General features: G+C 42.6%; 1 protein-coding gene across 1 annotated transcript in view; it reads right to left on the bottom strand.

Moving 5' to 3' along the window:
- Positions 1-22,041, bottom strand: part of LOC110530113 (lysine-specific demethylase 4A) — a 33,121-nt gene that overhangs the window by 7,215 nt on the left and 3,865 nt on the right. Inside the window, exons 2-18 of the mRNA XM_036985661.2 lie at positions 18,389-18,545; positions 18,109-18,284; positions 17,677-17,791; positions 17,203-17,396; positions 16,940-16,989; positions 16,701-16,804; positions 16,464-16,601; positions 13,054-13,277; positions 12,758-12,909; positions 11,648-12,318; positions 11,149-11,413; positions 9,416-9,594; positions 8,957-9,176; positions 7,989-8,065; positions 4,579-4,634; positions 1,845-1,953; positions 628-816 (exon numbers count right to left, since the gene is read on the bottom strand). Coding sequence (XP_036841556.2) covers positions 628-816; positions 1,845-1,953; positions 4,579-4,634; positions 7,989-8,065; positions 8,957-9,176; positions 9,416-9,594; positions 11,149-11,413; positions 11,648-12,318; positions 12,758-12,909; positions 13,054-13,277; positions 16,464-16,601; positions 16,701-16,804; positions 16,940-16,989; positions 17,203-17,396; positions 17,677-17,791; positions 18,109-18,284; positions 18,389-18,529 — 3,060 coding nt within the window. The 5' untranslated portion in view covers positions 18,530-18,545. The remainder of the gene's footprint in view (positions 1-627; positions 817-1,844; positions 1,954-4,578; positions 4,635-7,988; positions 8,066-8,956; positions 9,177-9,415; positions 9,595-11,148; positions 11,414-11,647; positions 12,319-12,757; positions 12,910-13,053; positions 13,278-16,463; positions 16,602-16,700; positions 16,805-16,939; positions 16,990-17,202; positions 17,397-17,676; positions 17,792-18,108; positions 18,285-18,388; positions 18,546-22,041) is intronic.

Raw genomic sequence — 22,041 nt, forward strand, 5'->3', positions numbered from 1 at the left:
ATGAACATAGAGGTTTAAACCGATGGCCTATACGACTGTAAACAAACCTTAGAACTCTACCCGAGCTGAGAATGAATGACAGGCTAACCTACACACACAACCAAATAAACTGGAGACCAGGTGTGTGTATGCCACTGATTGTATCTGAAACTTTTTTGGACTCACTAATGCAATGCTCGCAACAACACTTCACATAAGGCTGACATAAAATAAGAATGTAAACACACAGGTTCCAAGAGTCACAGAATTCTTTCTTCATCATGTCAAAGTGTCTGTACCTGCTTGCAGGCATTCTAGGTCTCACTGTAAGGGATAGGACATCATGTTTCTATATGGTCACATGGTCTCTGGTTTGGAGTTTGTTGTTGCGCAACATTTAGATGGGTATTTCATTAGGGAAGTGTGTTTTGATTTGTTTCGTCTAGATTCAAACTGGCTTTCAACCTGAAAACTAAGCTGCAGGTATTGTCTGCTGGAAAACAAAAAAAAAAATATGTATATATATATATATATATTTTTTTTTAAAGAGTTAGAAAACTCTTATACAACCCTCTAGAAATATGTAATGCCCCAAAAGTGTATCACCATATGTTTGCACTACATGAACCCCTCCCCTGTAATAGCTACCTCCGGCAGGACGGGTGACTTGTGCCTGTAGCAGGTGACGTGGACGATGAAGGGCCAGTCGTCAGGCTGCATGAGCTGGCCAGCAGCCTGGGCGCAGGTGGGGTGGACGGCGGTGGTGCAGCGGCCATGGGAACACTGCACACAACAGCCCACGTCCCTCTTCACCCGCCGCTTACAGTAGAAACACTTCTGCGGGGGGGGGGAGGGGGAGAAGGAGCAGCAGGAGTTGGAAAACGAGAAGAGGAACAGCAGTCGGAGGAGTAGAAAGAGAAGAGGGTCAGAGGGAGGGTGGGAAGGAAAAAGTGAGGGGGGGAAAAAACCAAAACAGAGGTGAGGTGGAAGGAGACATGGGCATTGAGATGCCACATTTTCTGTCATTCCCAGTCCAGTTAGAAAATTGCCTTTTCTCATCTGGGCAAAAGCCTGTCGTCCGCGAGCTGATAAGCGGTCAAAGAGATGTCAGTTAGTAGGCAAACGGAAGAGTGTCCTCCCCGCCTTGATAGCCATCTTTCATAGAAGATACTCTTGTTTATCCTACACCGGAGTCCTCCACAGAAGAGTTGAAATCTGCCACATTTAAAAACATTTTATCTATTAAAATGTCCTGCACAACTAAATTTGTTTTTAGCACTTTGCACATTTATTTGGGGCCCCACCCATGGAAACCTAATTTGCTTGATGATGTGCGAGCATACTTTCAATCAAGTTCCCTCTCCTCACCGGCTCTCTTCGATTACCATTGACCTTTTTCAAAAAGGAGGCGAGAGAGGACGCACTGTAGACTAACATGGACAAACAAAGGAACCATACAGAAGGGGTCAGGACCAGAGTGAGAAGTGAAAGCCATGAAAAGAGACTTACGTACCAACATGGCGGAAGTATGATTTTAGTATGAAAAATATAAGTTTGTGGTCATATGAACATCCTTAAAAACATAGGTGCTGGGCTAATGAAGAATACTGAAGAAACAACAAAAAACAGAAAGAACAGAGTGTACTATGCTCATAATAAGGAAAACAAGTAGTCCTAAACTCACAACAGACAGTCTATAGGGAACTTGAATTCAGTATCTCTCAACAGTTGAAAAAAAACTGTGTAAAATGACTCAACACCGAAACGACAGGAAGTTGGTACACATCAGTCACGTAGAAGTAACCTTGACCATGTTTGGGCCCTGTTCTAGTCTTGACTGTGTCTGTGGTGGAATGGTAGCTCACCAGTTGGAACCTGGCCAGAGGGATGTAGCTGAGGTCCACGGGATTGCGGTGGGCGATGTTCACGAACCGCGCCTCCAGGACCGCGAGCGCACACAGCACGTGCACCCACCTGTGTCACAGGAAACAGGACAGCACATCAAACACAGAGTATGTGTGTGACAGCAGGGGAGAGTATCCACTGAGGAATTTTACTGGGCCTTCATTCCACTACTCAAGGAAACAACAACGTAGAAACGTTATTAATAACTATCAGTATGGCTCGGCTATATTAAAACATATTTATTTGTATAAATACAAAAACGTTTGCGTCACATGTAGTCGAGACAAAAATGGTTTCATATTAGATCTTGTATATAATACATCTCCCTCATGCTAAGCTACAGGACTGTTTTGCTAGCACAGACTGGAATATATTCCGGGATTCTTCCGATGGCATTGAGAGTACACCACATCAGTCACTGGCTTTATCAATAAGTGCATCGATGACGTCGTCCCCACAGTGACTGTACGTACATACCCCAACCAGAAGCCATGGATTACAGACAACATCCGCACTGAGATAAAGGGTAGAGCTGCCGGTTTCAAGGAGCGGGACTCTAACCCAGAAGTTTATAAGAAATCCCGCTATGCCCGCCGACGAACCATCAAACGGGCAAATACAATACAGGACTAAGATTGAATCGTACTACACCGGCTCTGACGCTCGTCGAATGTGGCAGGGCTTGCAAACTATTACTGACTACAAAGGGAAGTACAGCCGAGAGCTGCCCAGTGACACGAGCCTACCAGGCGAGCTAAATTACTTCTATGCTTGCTTCGAGGCAAGTAACACTGAAATGAGAGCATCAGCTGCTCCGGACGACTGTGTGATCACGCTCTCCGCAGCCAATGTGAGTAAGACCTTTAAACAGGTCAACATTCACAAGTCTGCAGGGCCAGACGGATTACCAGGACGTGTACTCCGAGCATGCACTGACCAACTGGCAAGTGTCTTCACTGACATTTTCAACCTCTCCCTGTCTGAGTCTGTAATAACAACATATTTCAAGCAGACCACCATAGTCCCTGTGACCAAGAACACTAAGGTAACCTGCCTAAATGACAACCGACCCAGAAACCCTAGAACCACTTCAATTTGCATACTGCCCCAACAGATGCTATTCATTGACTACAGCTCAGAGTTCAACACTATAGTGCCCTTAAAGCTCACCACAAAGCTAAGGACCCTGGGACTAAACACCTCCCTCTGCAACTGGATCCTGGATTTCCTGACAGGCCACCCCAGGTGGTAAGAGTAGGTAACAACATCCGCCACACTGATCCTCAACCTGGCGCCCCTCAAGGGTGCATGCTCAGTCCCCTCCTGTACTCCCTGTTCACTCATGACTGCACGGCCAGGCTCGACTCCAACACCATCATTAAGCTTGCCAATGACACAACAGTGGTAGGCCTGATCACCAACAATGACGAGAGAGCCTATAGGGAGGTCAGAGACCTGACAGTGTGGTGCCAGGACAACGAATCTCCCTCAATGTGACCAAGACTAAGGAGATGATTGTGGACTACCGGAAAAGGAGGACTGAGCACGCCCCCATTCTCATCGCCAGGGCTGTAGTGGAGCAGGTTGAGAGTTTCAAGTGCCTTGGCATCCACATCACCAACAAACTAACATGGTCCAAGCACACCAAGACAGTCGTGAAGAGGGCACGACAAAACCTATTCCCCCTCAGGAGACTGAAAAGATTTGGCATGGGTTCTCAGATCCTCAAAAGGTTCTACAGCTGCGCCATCGAGAACATCCTGACGGGTTGCATCACTGCCTGGTATGGCAACTGCTCGGCCTCCGACCGCAAGACACTACAGAGGGTAGTGCATACGGCCAGTACATCACCGGGACCAAGCTTCCTGCCATCCAGGACCTCTATACCAGGCTGTGTCAGAGGAAGGCCCTACAAATTGTCAAAGACTCCAGCCACCCTAGTCATACACTCTTCTCTCTGCTACCGCAAGGCAAGCAGTACCGGAGCATCAAGTCTAGGGCCAAGAGAAATCTAAACAGCTTCTACCCCCAAGACATTAGACTCCTGTACATCTAATCAAATGGCTACCCAGACTATTTGCATTGCCACCCCCCCTTTTACACTGCTTCTCTCAGTTATTAACTATGCATATTCACGTTAATAACTCTATCTAGACTACCGTTCAAAGGTTTGGGGTCACTTAGAAATGTCCTTGTTTTTGAAAGAAAAGCACATTTGTTGTCCATTAAAATAACATCAAATTGATCAGAAATACAGTGTACACATTGTTAATGACTACTGTAGCTGGAAACAGTCAAGTTTTTATGCCTATTATCAGCAACCATCACTCCTGTGTTCCAATGGCACATTGTGTTAGCTAATCCAAGTTTATCGTTTGAAAAGGCTAATCGATCATTAGAAAACAATTTTTCAAAACTGTCGTACTGATTAAAGAAGCAATAAAAAAAAAACTGGCCTTCTTTAGACTAGTTGACCAGACACTTGACAGAGGAGAAAGCTAGCTTGGTCTGCAGGCATTTTCTGCCTTTTACCTTTACTGACATTGACTGATGTGTCCTAGCTGCAGCGGGTAGAGTAAAGTGAGACCACTGGCTGCAGACTAGAGTGGTTGTAGTGTTGTGTTTAACTACATGCATTTAGCCTGGACGCCTTCCATTAAAATTGGTAGCGCCTCAAATCGCTGCACTACTCACTTGTCGTTGTTGGCTCTCTGTAGAGCTCCCCCTCGCAGTGAGCACAGGCAGCAGTCCTGAGGGAGAGAAAGACACACAGATGACTGACCTAGTGTTAAACAACACATTTTGGTTACACATGATTTTACAGCCCTTTGCTTAGTATTTACAGTACATAGAAAAATGGCATAGAAAAATTGTAATTAAAAAGTAATTCGCCTGATAATTGGCCCAGCGTCGTCCGGGTTACGGTTTGGCCGGGGTAGGCCGTCATTGTAAATAATAATTTGTTCTTAGCTGACTTGCCTAGTTAAATAAAAAGGTTAAATAAAAACAATCATCACTTGTGTTTATTTGGGATTCATTAACTTTTTATGGCTGCAGGGGCAGTAATGAGTAGCTTGGATGAAAAGGTGCCCATTGTAAACAGCCAGCTCCTCAGTCTCAGTTGCTAATATATGCATATTATTATTAGTATTGGATAGAAAACACTAAAGTTTCCAAGACTGTCAAAATATTGTCTGTGAGTAAAACAGAACTGATATTGCAGGCAAAACACTGAGGAAAATCAAAGCAGGAAGTGGCTTCTATTTTGAAAACTCCATGTTCCATAGCCTCCCTTTGATCCATTTAAAGGGATATGAACCAGATTCCTTTTCCTATCGCTTCCTCAAGGTGTCAACAGTCTACAGACATAGTTTCAGGCTTTTATTTTGAAAAATGAGCAAGAACGATAACATCGCGTCAAGTGGTCACATGAGTTTTGCTTGCGCAACAGAGTTTGGATAGGTATTGCTTTTCCCTCCTACTGTGAAAGACATTTGCGGTTGATATATTATAGATTATATATTTTAAAAACCTGAGGATTGATTATAAAAACATTTGACATGTTTCTGTGGACAAAATGGAAACTATTTGGAATTTTCGTCTGCGTTGTCGTGACAGCTCTTTCTTGTGGATTTCTGAACATAACACGACAAACAAACAGAGGTATTTTGGATATAAAAATAATCTTTATGGAACAAAAGGAACATTTGTTGTGTAACTGGGAGTCTTGTGAGTGAAAACATCCAAAGATCAAAGGTAAACGATTAATTTGATTGCTTTTCTGATTTTTATGACCGAGCTACCTGATCCTAAGTGTACTTAATGTTTTATCGTGCGATCGATAAACTTACAAACGCTTGGATTGCTTTCGCTGTAAAGCACAATTTCAAAATCTGACATGACAGGTGGATTAACAAAAAGGCTAAGCTGTGTTTTCCTATATTGCACTTGTGATTTCATGAATATAAATATTTATAGTAATATTTATTGTATGTAGCGCTATGCTATTCAGCGGTTGTTGATGACACTTATCCCGATATCGGGATTGCAGCCATAACAAGTTAAAACATCCCCATTTCATGCAACGTGGTGCCAGTCAGATACTTACCAACTTAAATTCCTTCAAGTCATTACCAGAATGTACTCTTTAACTTCTTGCTCCTACTTGAGACGCAGACGTCTCAAGTAGGCACCTGGAAATGCAAATGCGCTAAATGCTAAATGTACTCGTTAAAACTCAAACGTTCATTAAAATAGACATGTAGGGTATTGAATTAAAGCTACACTCGTTGTGAATCTAGCCAACAAGTCAGATTTTTAAAATGCTTTTCGGCGAAAGCATGAGAAGCTATTATCTGATAGCATGCAACACCCCAAAATGCCTGAAGGCGACGTAAACAAAATAATTAGCGTAGCCGGCGCTACACAAAAACGCAGAAATAAAATATAAAACATTCATTACCTTTGATGATATTCTTTGTTGGCACTCCTATATGTCCCATAAACATCACAAATTGGTATTTTTCCCGATTAAATCCGTCCATGAATGCCCAAAATATCCATTTGTATAGCCTGTCTGCATCACGAAAAAAGCTCTCTTCCAACACGCAACGTCATGTTTAAAAATTATATAAGTTGCCTATATTCTTTGACAAAACACTTCAACCTACTTTTATAACCCAACTTTAGGTATTTGTAAACGTTAATAAGCGATCAAATTGATCACTAGGCGATCTGTATTCAATAGCAGCTACAAAAGAAAACAGTGTCCATTTTTCAATCTTCCAAAATCGATTGAGGTAGGCTGGATGGAATCACGGATCTATTGATAATGTCTCAATGGATTTTTGTCAATGAAAATGACGTTTTTGGCGACATCGTGTGGAAGCTGTAGGAATTGCATCCGTCTCCATATTAAATTTGGTTTCCTTTAAATAATCCATGAAAGGGGCGCATGGATACTTTTTTCAGATTTCAGTGACCAGTTTTTCTTGCGCTTTTCGATGAAACACACGCTCTGTTATAGTCACAGCTGTGATTTAACCAGTTTTAGAAACTTCAGAGTGTTTTCTATCCACACATACTAATCATATGCATATACTATATTCCTGGCATGAGTAGCAGGACGCTGAAAAGTTGCGCGATTATTAACAGAATGTTCGAAAAAGGAGGGGGTAGGACAAAGAGGTTAATTTAAAACAATTTTTAAAAAAAAACGAATTAATTTCTCCACGTTGTCTATGGCAATACCCTTTTGCAAACAAAGCTGGCCAGAGTACTGCAACTTAAGGTCCTTGCTGTGCTGCCTGGCAGTGGTGACTTTTATGGACCTAGGAAGCTAACTCTTGGGTTGCCAGAGACAAGTACTAAGTGAGACCTTCTGTCATTTGTGCGGGTTTCAGATTGCCTAACTTGCAGTCAGGACTGCGCAAAATCACTGACCTATGAAATCACCTTGCATTCCAACTAATTACTCATGTGAATACGATCAGCGATTCTGCTCCTGGCTTTGCTTAAATACATTGGGTACACAGAGACAAAAGCCAGAATGTAAATCACTTCTCCCCTTTGAAAGAAACACTGCCCTCTAGCGGTTAAACTTGGTTATAACAAGTTGGGACTTCATCCAAAATGGACATATTTCACAGCTTGACAAGTACTTGTATTCTGAGGCAGAAATACATTTCACTAAATAGTCCAATTATCAAGAACCATAGGAATTGAACTATCCAATATGGTGTCAGCAAATTTAATGAGGTTAAATCCAGGGTTCTCCTTAAATAATGTAGGAAGGGCGCTGCGCCACCCTGTGGACTGGCTGCCACACTATGTAATACGACTCCTGGGGAGAACCCTGAAATCCGATTTGGCCTGCTTTACCCCAAACAAGGAATGATGTAGCAGCTTGTTATTATGTTGTGGATTTCAACTCTGGCGCCTGTTTTCACATCTAATCCCAGGGTGAAACTGAGTGACGTGCCAAATATCAGAACCTTACACAGAAATTTGTGAAAGGGCTACATTCAACCTAACACTCTTTTCTTAAGAGTGTTAGTGGGGCTAGTGATATGGCTTCAGGTGTACTTGATTGCAGTACTACTGACCTCAGTTAAAGCGTTGGCCTCACAGCGGGCACACATCCACTCATCTGACACTTGGTCTGCAGAAATTCCATAGCAACCTGTGGGGGCCAGGAAAAACATTTAGAGGCCACTTTCCTATTTAAAGAGGTGTCTTTTCACATAATTTATTAGTACGGTAAATCCATTGACGAAAGTGCAAATTATTGTTTAATATTTATGTAGATTTTGGAACGCTTGTTTGTAATTGTAAATTCTGAACTATGGAATTAACTGGATTTTCCCTGAGGGCATATCATTGATTACAGCAAACATATTGAACACGTGCACTGTCCTCTAAACTAGGGCATGCCGTTTGGGTCTTTGCATGGCAAAAAATATATACGTTAAAACAACAGTATTTGACGAGTCAAATAAGCTTGTTGACCAATCAGGACACCTGTCGCTGCCGCACGAGCACAGACAAACTTCCCCAAGTTCTGGGACTGCAGTCATAAAAAAGCTAGCTAGCTGATGTATGCAAACCATGTTTTCCCCCAAAAACATAGCAGAACGACAATCTGTTTTCAGTAGCTATAGTTCTCTTGCTAGGTGTCATCTAAAATACCCCCCCCAAATTATTTTTTTGTTTTTAAAACAGGCTTGCATGTGCAAATTCAGCACACACAACATTCTACAATAGAACGTTACTGTCAAATTAAAAGCTTAATGGACGTAGGTGTTACTTGACATTTATCTTTTTTGACACACAAAGACCCAAACGGCATCCCATACTAAACAATGCTGTTAAACGGACTGCAGGCATGAATTAACAGGGATTCAGCAAGAGCAAATAATTCATTATCAATGGAAAACCGTGCTAAGAACCCGGTGTAAATGAACTAGAATTCATTGAAAGCGTAGCCTACAACACTACAATCAATTACTAATGAAATAAATGCTCAATCTAACAGGCTGTAAAACATGGCGATGGTGAAGGAAGCTGTACTCACTGGCATGAACACGGACACAGCACTGGGAGCAGCTGACCAGGAGGCTGGTACCGTCCTCCTCCAGGTGAGGGGTGGAAAGTTGGCCCTCGCCGCTGTTGCTGCTGTTGTTGGTCTTGTCATTGGTGGTGCTGAAACACATCTCCGGGATCAGGGGCTTGGACCGCTGTCTGCCCCCTCGCCGGCCTTTTAGAGTGTAGCTGGGGTTGCCGCTAGACTCAGACTGTCGGAGAGGAGGGAAAAGGGACCCGTATTAGTAGGGTTAAATAGTCATTTATATGATTGTTATTATGCTGACCGGTACTTGTTAGCTGAATGGTTTCAGTAAATCAAAATCGTAAAAAACAACATTTTTTGGACCTTATTATTATGTTTGCATTATCAGTCAAATAAAAACATTGTGTTTGGGTGCCTATGAACAACAGTTGAACTGTAGTTCAAGCAAGACAATGGAGTTCTTACCTGGTCATATGTGTGGAAAAGCAGGCAGATGGAGCAGTAGGGGGCCTGCAGGCCCATGAGTTGGTTGTATTCCCTCTCCGCCTGGGGGTTGTAGGGTCTACTCTGCCAGAGCTGGGCAAGGGGCTTGGCCCACTCTTCCGTCTCCTCTGGTTCATCCTCCATATTCACATACAGCTCATCTGTAGGAGAGAATAATAGGGAGAGAGAAAGAAACAGCGTGAGAGAAATGAACGAGGGTGGTTAAGTGAAAGGAGAAACAAAGAGTAGGGCTCTGATCGAACACTCTGAATATGTACAGAACTTGCGTTGAAATCAGGGCTTGAGATTAGTTGTTTTTCTTGCCACTTATCCTTCCGACAAGTAGAACTGATTTTTTACTTGCCCAAAAGCTCAAGTCACATAGAAAAAAATGGTCTGCTGCAGGAGGGACTGGTGCACTTCCCAAAATAGACGGCATCATGAGGGAGGAAAATTATGTGGATTTTTTTGAAGCATCATCTCAAGACATCAGACATCAGGAAGTTAAAGCTTGGTCGCAAATGGGTCTTCCAATGACAATGACCCCAAGCATAGTTCCAAAGTTGTGTCAAAATGGCTTAAGGACAACAAAGTCAAGGTATTGGAGTGGCCATCACAAAGCCCTGACCTCAATTCTATAGAAAATGAGTGGGCGGAACTGAAAAAGTGTGTGCGAGCAAGGAGGCCTACAAACCTGACTCAGTTAAACCAGCTCTGTCAGGAGGAATGGGCCAATATTCACCCAACTTATTGTTAGAAGCTTGTGGAAGGCTACCCGAAACGTTTGACCCAAGATAAACAATTTAAAGGCAATGCTACCAAATACTAATTGAGTGCATGTAAACTTCTGACCCACTGCGAATGTGATGAAAGAAATAAAAGCCGAAATAAATCACCTAACTGACTTAAGACAGGTTATTTTTACTAGGATTAAATGTCAGGAATTGTGAAAAACTGAGTTTAAATGTATTTGGCTAAGGTGTATGTAAACTTCCGACTTCAACTGTACGTTTATGGTTAAATAGTTTCAAAATGCTGACTGCCTCCACTCAGATTCAAGGTAGGTGATGTGTGGTGCGCAGCAGGCACCGTCCTTCACTCTCCGGTCTTGTGACCATTAAATCTGAATGAACCGTGCCTCAAGTACAACGCATTCGGAATGTACTCAGACCCCTTGACCTTTTCCATTTGATGAGAGGAAAAAAACGATTTAATACATTTTAGAATAAGGCTGTAACGTAACAAAATGTGGAAAAAGTGAATAGGTCTGAATACTTTCCGAAAACACCATGTCAACAGAATCAAGCCTGTGGATAATGTTAAGTATCCTTCATTATATTTGCCAAACATGACTGATGTTTAGCCTATATTTCTGTAATTAAAAGCCTCATTAAAGTTTGGCTACATTTTCTGGCACCTCATGTCAGCATCGGTTTCGACATGAGGCTGTAGCCAATATGCATCACTTACACTTTGACATGTAGGCTTTTGTATTTATGTACATGAAAAATAGATTTGAATATTATTTAAAATGTTGGCCTCACTGATCCAATTCTGATCGGAGTAATTGTTATGTGTGCATTTAAAAAAAACGTAATCTATAGTCTTGTCCGACAATTATTATTTTTTTTTTACTTGTCCCCGAGTTAATATCGAGGCCTGCAAATGGTTGCTTGTTGTAAAAGTCCATGACGGCAACACATCCAGGTACTCACCGTCATCACTAGAGCTTTCCCTGGGCCTGAGTAGTGGGTGCTGTTTGGGCAGCTTGCGGAGGAGAGGATGCGGTTTGCTCTTCATGCTCTTGCATTCCGTCTGCTTACTCTGACTGGAATCCGTCTCCTTACTTGAACTTGAGTCCGTCTGCTTACTTGGACTTAAGTTTGTCAGCTTACTTGGACGTAAGATCGTCGGCTTACTTGGACGTACGTTTGTCTGCTTCATTAAAGTTACCTCCGCCTGCACAGGGGAAAGACATTGCTGTGGAAAGAGAGGGGAAGAGGATGAGTAGCCATCAGCTGGCTCGTGTCGATCCACATCTAATTACATTTTCTGCTGTATGGCAAGTGTGGAAACATCCATGTCACATTTTCATTTTTAACATATTCACCTCTTAATATCACTCTCAGCTATCATCACAAACTACACTACTAACTTATAACCAAACAGTAATAACTTCAAAAAAGATAACGCCATGAAAGAGGGCAAACAAACCTTCCGCCTGTCCCTTCGGACCTCCGCCTCGACCCTCTTGGCTGCCCTGGTGTGTGCTTGGGTCTGGACAGGCTCTGGACTGCTAGGGGATCTGGCTTCGGACCTCTCCTCCCAAGCCTGGGCCTCGCCAGGATGCTGCCGCCACTTACCGAGGCCTTGGGTCTGGGCTTTGGTTTCAACCGGTTCTCCCTTACAGGGAATCTGTGCGTCGGCCTGGTTCTGCTCTCCTTTGGTAGATGGGACGTGGGACTCCTGCTGCTCGGCCTTGACTTGGGCCTGGGGCTTGGCCTTGGCCTTGAGTTGGAGGTGGGGTTGGAGGTGCCGTGGCAGGTGCTCCCTGGCGTAACTGTGCACATGGAGGTGGGTGTGGTGAATCTGCTGCTGGTTCTCACGGGCGTAGCTGTGGCCCTGCAGGGCCTCCTTAGGGCTCTGGGTCTTATGAAAGAGCAGGCTGGCCACCCCTAGCTTTCTGATCGGCTGGGTGGAGGGGCCGGTCCTGGCTGGAGGAGCCACTACTGGAAGGTGCCTGTTTCTGTGCGACTGGGGTTGAGCCAAAATGGCCGTCGCATGATTGCTGATGGAGGGGATGGTGACTTTTTGCGGAGTAGTGCTTCTGCTGCGGTTGCCCTGCATTGGGTCCGTCTTTACATTAGGGAGGTCCATCAAGGTGACTGAAATATAAACGTGTATAAGGAGAAGCAATGGGGATAGCATTTCCAAGTATCAGAGTCCCATTGAGAATCACTGATGCCGATCTATTTACTACAATAATCTTATTTTTCACTTTAAAAAATGTATACCAAACAAAAACCATTGATTTCAAAGTTTAACAAACCATAGAATTCTATGCACAAGGACTAATTTTAACAGTCTCTGTGAAATTCCGCTACAGGAGAATTGCCCTAATACAAACATAAAAGAGGCCTAGATTCAAACAATTTGACATTTGGTGGTGGGATTTGAACACAAGCCTCCAGAGGCGCTGACATGATACATTAGTAAAATCAGAGGTAACATGAAAAGTATCATACCATGCATCATCTGTGTGGAGTTTTAAATTGTGAAATGAAGTGATGTAGAAAAGCACAGCCTTACGGTCAGTGAGGTTACCTGTATCTTTGCACTCCTCTGCTCCTGTGCCCTGAGTGGTGAGGCCAAGTCTGGCTTTCTTTCCATACTCCTCTTCCTCATCTTTAGGGACCACCTCGTCAGGTACATCCAGACACACTCTGTGCCTCTTGGTCCCTATCCTCTGTGTGGGGCTGATGGGCCACAAAACATTAAAAAGTGAATTAATTTTTTTATGTCAAGCATTTTAGAATGGGAATTTAAATCCATATACCGTAAAACAAAAAAAACAAAAAAATCTGCTCAACCAACATAAAAATGAACAGATCTCTTCTGACCTCTTTCTCTCCCCCTCCGTGTTGAGCTCCTCCACACAGGGCTCATGGGAAGGACTGCATCTCCCCTCCTCCTCCCCCAGGAACTCCTTGGCCTCTGGGGTGGGTCGTGAGTGGTCAATAGACCCCGTGTCCCGACCCGCCAGCCACTGCTCGTAGCGTTCCGGCTGGTACTTCTTCACAAACAGGTCCATGGAGATCTTCACCATGTCCTTCCTGCATGAACACTGGAGGCAAGAGGAAGGAACTATAAGTGCTAGGGAAGTAATCATGCCCCCAAAGAATCAAGGTAAAAAAAACCACAAAAGTAAAACTAGTCAGTCTGATAGAGCTTTATCAGACAGTCTTTTCCCAGTTTTCCTCATTTAATATAACAATGTTACTACTGTAGCAGTCCTTGATAATAACATTAATGTACAGTGGGGCAAACAAGTATTTAGTCAGCCACCAATTGTGCAAGTTCTCCCACTTAAAAAGATGAGGCCTATAATTTTCATCATAGGTACACTTCAACTATGAGACAAAATGAGAAAAAAAAATCCAGAAAATCACATTGTAGGATTTTTAATGAATTTATTTGCAAATTATGGTGGAAAATTAGTATTTGGTCTATAACAAAAGTTTCTCAATACTTTGTCATTGCCAACAAAGGGTATATAACTGAGGTCAAACGTTTTCTTCACAAGGTTTTCACACACTGTTGCTGATATTTTGGCCCATTCCTCCATGCAGATCTCCTCTAGAGCAGTGATGTTTTGGGGCTGTTGCTGGGCAACACAGACTTTCAACTCCCTCCAAAGATTTTCTATGGGGTTGAGATCTGGAGACTGGCTAGGCCACTCCAGGACCTTGAAATGCTTCTTACGAAGCCACTCCTTCGTTGCCCGGGCGATGTGTTTGGGATCATTGTTTCATCATCTTTTCACTCAAAATCTCACGATACATGGCCCCATTCATTCTTTCCTTTACACGAATCAGTCGTCCTGGTCCCTTTGCAGAAAAACAGCCCCAAAGCATGATGTTTCCACCCCCATGCTTCACAGTAGGTATGGTGTTCTTTGGATGCAACTCAGCATTCTTTGTCCTCCAAACACGACGAGTTGAGTTAAACCAAAAAGTTTTATTTTGGTTTCATCTGACCATATGACATTCTCCCAATCTTCTTCTGGATCATCCAAATGCTCTCTAGCAAACTTCAGACGGGCCTGGACATGTACTGGCTTAAGCAGGGGGACACGTCTGGCACTGCAGGATTTGAGTCCCTGGTGGCGTAGTGTGTTACTGATGGTAGGCTTTGTTACTTTGGTCCCAGCTCTCTGCAGGTCATTCACTAGGTCCCCCAGTGTGGTTCTGGGATTTTTGCTCACCGTTCTTGTGATCATTTTTATGCCATTAATGTAGGTAACGAGTGGAGGACAGAGGAGCCTCTTACAGGTCTGTGAGAGCCAGAAATCTTGCTTGTTTGTAGGTGACAAAATACTTATTTTCCACCATAATTTGCAAATAAATTCATTAAAAATCGTACAATGTGATTTTCTGGATTTTTTTTTCTAATTTTGTCTGTCGTAGTTGAAGTGTACCTATGATGAAAATTACAGGCCTCGCTCATCTTTTTAAGTGGGAAAACTTGCACAATTGGTGGCTGACTAAACACTTTTTCCCCCACTGTACACGGTTGTTTAAAAGTGCTACATGTATAATCTCAGAATGGCTCCTCTATGTGGAAGGTTGCAACAGAAGATTGTGGAAGATTGCAACAGCACTAGGCTGCATTCCAAACAAATCTCCCCCTCCCCCGCATCCCATTTCCTCGTAACATGTCGGAGACTCATGCTTAAGCCTTTTATTTTTGGTCCACCAGCGTCAAACACCTGTAAAAACTTTACTGAGCAAAAAATATAAAACCAAACATGTAAAGTGTTTGTCACATTTTTCCTGAGCTGAAATAAAAGATCCCGGAAATGTTCCATATGAACCAAAAAGCAAATGTCTCTCTATTTTGGTGCATATTTTTTTATTTTACATCCCCGTTGAGAATTTATCCTTTGCCAAGATTATCCATATCCACCTGACAGGTGCAGCATATCAAGAAGCTGTGGGACAATAAAAGACCCCTCTAAAATGTGCAGTTTTGTCACACCACACCACAGACGTCTCAAATTTTTAGGGAGCGTGTCATCGGCATGCTGACTGCAGAGATGTACACCAGAACTGTTGCCAGAGAATTTCATGTTCATTTCTCTACCATAAACTACCTCCAACTTTATTTTAGAGAATTTGGCAGTACGTCCAACCAGACTCACAACCGCAGACCACGTGTAACCACACCAGCCCAGGACCTCCACATCCGGCTTCTTCACATGTGGGACCATCTGAGACCAGCCACCCGGACAGCTGATGAAACTCTGGGTTTGCACAACGAAATAATTTCTGCACAAACTAAGCTACGGACAACGAACACAATTCTATTTTATTGATGGCAATTTGAATGCACAGAGATATCGTGACGGGATACTGAGGCCCATTGTTGTGCCATTCCTCCTCCCCCACCACCTCATGTTTCAGCATGTTAATGCACGGCCCCATGTCACAAAGACCTGTACACAATTCCTGGAAGCTGAAAATGTCCCAGTTCTTCCATTGCCTGCATACTCACCAGACACGTCACCCATTGAGCATGTTTGGGATTCTCTGGATCGACGTGTATGACAAAGTGTTCCAGTTCCCACCAATATCCAACAACTTCGCACAGCAATTGAAGACGAGCGGGACAACATTCCAGAGGGCATAATCAACAGCCTGATCAACTCTACACAAATGAAATGTGACTTGCTGCATGAGGCAAATGGTGGTCACACCAGATTCTGACTGGTTTTTAGATCAAAGCCCCAACTTTTATTTTTTTTAACATATGTGACTAACAGATATCTGTATTCACAGTCACATGACATTCATAGATTAGGGCCTAATTCATTGATTTCAACTGACTGATTTCCTTGAACTGTGACTTTGAGTTTATATTTTTGCTCAGTGTATATTTTTTTGTTATTGATAAGATATTTAACAATGATTCCCTACAGAATTCAGTGCTTGTTTTCTCATAATCAATTGAAATTGAATGAACAGTGTAGAATTTTAGAAACCAGGAAATGACAGAGGGATTTCTACATTGGCTGCTTGCCCTGGTTTCCACTAGATAACACAACCACCCCATTTTGATAAAATGAGCCGGTCTGGCGGGAGAAATCAATAGGCGAATATCACAGCCAATCACACACTGGCAGGTAAGTAATACGGTGAAACACTATCATTCCACTATTACTGCAGATATGAGACATTTCTGAAATGCCCCAAAATATACAAATCCTATGTATAGCACCTATAAAGGAGGAACACAAAGAAAATGAACTTACCAGTATGGCTCGCTTTCCATACTCAATCCATCTTTCAGTGGCAAAGTTAGTGGACTCTGCACAGTTATAGCCGTGGTTAAAGCCGGCGTGGTAGCTATAGGGAAACGTCACCATGAATTCACCTGGCTCCTGAGTGATCTGGAAAACAAATAGGAAATAGCAATGATATACTAGACTCCGTATAATGCTTTATTTATCAGCATAAGAGTTTGACATCACACATTAGGCTAGTATTACCTTCTCAAATGGAATGCCATATTTCCTCAATATGGAGGGAGAGATGAGGGTCATCTTGTGCCTCAGGAAGGCTTCGCAATTTTGGTGGCTTCCAGGGAAAAACCCTGCAGGGGAACAACAGAAAACAGTGTGTTGGATTAAAGCTTGTTAAAAATCAGTTGTTTTCTAATATGAAGGAGAAGAAAAAAAAAAAAAAAAAAAAACAGCATCAAAACGTCACACATTATCATCCCTCTCACCTTGAGCCAAGCGCTCCATTCTTTTCCCATGCTCTGGAGGAACGCAGTACCTGTGAGGGCGTCATAACGTCACCAAATCAGTTATCACATGGACATCACAACAGCTGCCATTTATTTTTACTCGTTGAGTGTTGCTCCGATAACGACAGAGTCCCCAAACCACACCTACATGACCATCGTCTGTATGTTGATGCTTAATAATGTGGCTCTTACACAAAACTACCAGGTAAATGTATTATGTGAGTAAGAGTGTAGTTAGTTACCAGGACTTGGGCGCTCCAAAGTGGAGGTAGTTGATACTGTAGAGATCCATGTCTTCGGTGTGCCAGGCAAAGGTGGTCTTCCACATGCCAAAGTACAGGTAGGGCGTGTTCACCCCCTCGATGGTGATGCCACTCTCGTGCTCCACCGTGTCCAGGATGGTGCTCAGTTTGCCGATGTTCCAATCGGTCACATCCTGGAGAGAACGACAGAATAACGTAACTATTGTCGCTGGAGATTCATCGTCATCGCTGCAGTGAAACAAAACCATTGCAACCTTGTGTATTTGTAGTGAATTCAAATTGCGGGTGCAACACATGATTCTGAGAGAAACACTTACAAGTCACCTACACAACCACAAAACATCTCACTCTCATCAGCCAACATCCTTATAACTAGGAACGATAACAACATGTTAACATTGTAAACACCATAGAACATTAAAAACAACCCAGAGGGGATTCATTATTACTCACGGGGTCATAGAGCGTTCCATTTACATCAGCCCCGTAGATGGGTGGGTTAAAAGTCACATTCTTCCAGTACTTCCTCTCCAGCTCTTCAAAGTCGGTATAGCGAGGACTGCAGAACCTATGTTGGGGGGGGGGGGGGGAATAGGGCCAATCGGCACAGCTGAGTAGACATTTTTAAATGTGTCTGTAAAGCCACAGTTTGGTTTCTTGAGAAACAATAATGAATCTTTCTAACATAAAGATGATCATACAAACCCCATACTTTCAACCATATTAACTTTTGTAGCTGTATCATTTCCTCAATCATATAGCATGGCCACAGAGTGGCTTTCCTAACCACAGACCGTAAATACAGTATAGCTTATTCATACACTAGGTTCAGTATGTTATAAAAATATACCTTACAGATGTTAGTGTTGGTGCAGTCAGACTCACTTGTCGCTGTTGGCCGTCTTCCGGAACTCTCGGACGGTCATGGGCTTCTTCTGGATGTTGTACTGGGTGAACAGACCTGACTGGCCCGTCACTACCTGCTGGATGGGAGCTGGGATCACCAGGTCATCTATATCGTCATAGGACTTCCTGGGTTTCCAATCCTTCGGTGGCACGATCTGTAAAAACAAGCATTTTGCACCACAAAGTTACAGTTCTGAAAGCAGGTAAAGGTAATGCAAAATAATCGTCACAAGGCAGAAGGGGTTGTGTCGTTGCTTACTTTAGCCAGACCGGCTTTGTGTGCTCCCTGGGACTCCATGTAGGCAATGTAGCGGCTGAAGTTCTGGAACTCCTCAGTGGTGGGGTGAAAGGTCATGATCCCTTTGGAGCCGGGAGCCTGAGGCCCCGAATCGGATGCCATGCTAAATACAATGGCCCTGCAGATCAGAATTAAACAAGTTTCAAGATCACAAGAATAGCGACAGTTTAACAGTAGTCCGGGAGGATGCACGCTATTGATAATGCTAAGGATGTCCGTTGGGGAAGAAGAAAACTCTGTGGTGACTGGGTGGCCAGATGGTGGAAAAACATCTGCGTGATGCTTAATATTGCCAAAATGCTGGTTCATGACCAAGTCACAGCCCTTTGTTCGGCTGCTGAGTGTTTACAATGTGTAGGTCAGTTGTAAATAGCTATGTAAACAACAAGTCAGTCGAAGCTGATTTAGTCCTTTGTCTCATGCATGTTCCCATTGAGATCCTATTAAAATAATATGAGGGCTATGTCATAATCCCTCAAAGTCCCAGAATGGGGTCAAAATGGCAGCCATATTGGTCTGGGAGAAATCCAAACCAGTCTAATTGGAATGAATGGCAGTAGAGGCATTATACTGATTTTACTTACGCAGGAAAATAAAAAGGTATGTGATATCAGAAATGGTGTAATAGAATTATTGTCAAACTAAAATATTGTAATATATTTATAAAATATAGTTAGAGTTTTATACCAATTTTCAGTATAATAACCTCTAAAATACAGTGCCTTGCGAAAGTATTCGGCCCCCTTGAACTTTGCGACCTTTTGCCACATTTCAGGCTTCAAACAAAGATATAAAACTGCATTTTTTTGTGAAGAATCAACAACAAGTGGGACACAATCATGAAGTGGAACGACATATATTGGATATTTCAAACTTTTTTAACAAATCAAAAACTGAAAAATTGGGCGTGCAAAATGATTCAGCCCCCTTAAGTTAATACTTTGTAGCGCCACCTTTTGCTGGGGTATGTCTCTATCAGTTTTGCACATCGAGAGACTGAACTGTTTTCCCATTCCTCCTTGCAAAACAGCTCGAGCTCAGTGAGGTTGGAGGGAGAGCATTTGTGAACAGCAGTTTTCAGTTCTTTCCACAGATTCTCGATTGGATTCAGGTCTGGACTTTGGACTTGGCCATTCTAACACCTGGATATATTTATTTTTGAACCATTCCATTGTAGTCTTTGCTTTATGTCTTGTTGGAAGACAAATCTCCGTCCCAGTCTCAGGTCTTTTGCAGACTCCATCAGGTTTTCTTCCAGAATGGTCCTGTGTTTGGCTCCATCCATCTTCCCATCAATTTTAACCATCTTCCCTGTCCCTGCTGAAGAAAAGCAGGCCCAAACCATGATGCTGCTACCACCATGTTTGACAGTGGGGATGGTGTGAGCTGTTGCTTTTACGCCAAACATAACGTTTTGCATTGTTGCCAAAAAGTTCAATTTTGGTTTCATCTGACCAGAGCACCTTCTTCCCCATGTTTGGTGTGTCTCCCAGGTGGCTTGTGGCAAACTTTAAACGACACTTTTTATGGATATCTTTAAGAAATGGCTTTCTTCTTGCCACTCTTCCATAAAGGCCAGATTTGTGCAATATACGACTGATTGTTGTCCTATGGACAGAGTCTCCCACCTCAGCTGTAGATCTCTGCAGTTCATCCAGAGTGATCATGGGCCTCTTGGCTGCATCTCTGATCAGTCTTCTCCTTGTATGAGCTGAAAGTTTAGAGGGACGGCCAGGTCTTGGTAGATTTGCAGTGGTCTGATACTCCTTCCATTTCAATATTATCGCTTGCACAGTGCTCATTGGGATGTTTAAAGCTTGGGAAATCTTTTTGTATCCAATTCCGGCTTTAAACTTCTTCACAACAGTATCTCGGACCTGCCTGGTGTGTTCCTTGTTCTTCATGATGCTCTCTGCGCTTTTAACGGACCTCTGAGACTATCACAGTGCAGGTGCATTTATACGGAGACTTGATTACACACAGGTGGATTGTATTTATCATCATTAGTCATTTAGGTCAACATTGGATCATTCAGAGATCCTCACTGAACTTCTGGAGAGAGTTTGCTGCACTGAAAGTAAAGGGGCTGAATAATTTTGCACGGCCAATTTTTCAGTTTTTGATTTGTTAAAAAAGTTTGAAATATCCAATAAATGTCGTTCCACTTCATGATTGTGTCCCACTTGTTGTTGATTCTTCACAAAAAAATACAGTTTTATATCTTTATGTTTGAAGCCTGAAATGTGGCAAAAGGTCGCAAAGTTGAAGGGGGCCGAATACTTTCGCAAGGCACTGTATATGTAAACAGACCATTTGTGTTTTCTTGGAAAGCTGTGAGTGCTATTTACGTATGATACAATATCAGTACTTGCTGTCCTAAGTAATATCATCAACTGATTTCAGCCAGTGTATGGCTGTGGATTGACTGCATTGTTTGAATGTAACGTTGGCATATTGTCAGTTAATTTGAAAAACTTATGGAATCATTGCTGTAAAACTGGCTGGCAAGCTAGCTAACAAAAATGTAAATCTTAAAATGCCCACATTGGTGGAAATCCACTTTTGAGAGGTGAAAGACATTGGCCAGAGCTTACCCACAAAGCTGCACAACAATGTCAATCAATAAGTCAGAATTTTAGTCTTAAGTATGATGGGCTTGAAGTGACAAAACCGAACTGCCCGCTTCATGCAAATTCGTGTCAATGATGTGAGTTTTCCTAATAAATGACATGTAAATAATTTTTATTCTGTTTCATTTATGTGCTGGATTTCATTTGAATGGTGCCTCCTGGAAAGATCACAAGTCACAACTGAGCAATAAAACAGATAATCTTTGGCTACAGCAAAGACGTTGGATAAATGAAAATAGTTCACTCAGGCCTTTTACAATTAAAAAAAAAGGTCAGTTCCAGTATAATTAACGGGGTGGGTCTCCCATAGACACCAATGCAATAGCAGCTGGGTGTGGCCTACTTAACTTGGCTGCCTGAGCCATGGAACAAATTAAAATAGGTGGTGTAAACTTGTGCTTGTGCGCCCCCACTTATTTCCCCCTGCAAATTAACATAATGTCAAGTTACAGCTTATCTGTATAAAAAAAAATACAACCATTTATTTAAAAAATGTTAGAACCCCGCTCCCCCCAAAGAAATCTTCACCCACACGGGGCACCAGGCCATGCAAAACTAACTTGCCTATTGCTTCAATAGTTATATTACCGGAGCTTATAATATTTATATGGCAGATTCACAGCCATAGAATAAAGCATTGATATATATATAGTCCCTCTGGAAAGTATTCAGACCCCTTGACTTTTTCCACATTGTTACGTTACAGCCTTATTCTAAAATATATTTTTTCCCCCATCAGCAATCTACACACAATACCCCATAATGACAAAGCGAAAAGTTGTTAGAAATGTTTGCAAATGTATTAAACAAAAAAACAGAAATAGCTTATTTACATAAGTATTCAGCTCAGGTACATCCTATTTCCGTTGATCATCCTTGAGATATTTCTACAACCTGATTGGAGTCCACCTGTGGTAAATTCAATTGATTGGACATGATTTGGAAAGGCACACACAACTGTCTATATAAAAGGTCCCACAGTTG

This window comes from Oncorhynchus mykiss, chromosome 8, assembly GCF_057628025.1.
Source record: "Oncorhynchus mykiss isolate SJ-2025 chromosome 8, ASM5762802v1, whole genome shotgun sequence".
Lineage (NCBI taxonomy): Eukaryota > Metazoa > Chordata > Actinopteri > Salmoniformes > Salmonidae > Oncorhynchus > Oncorhynchus mykiss.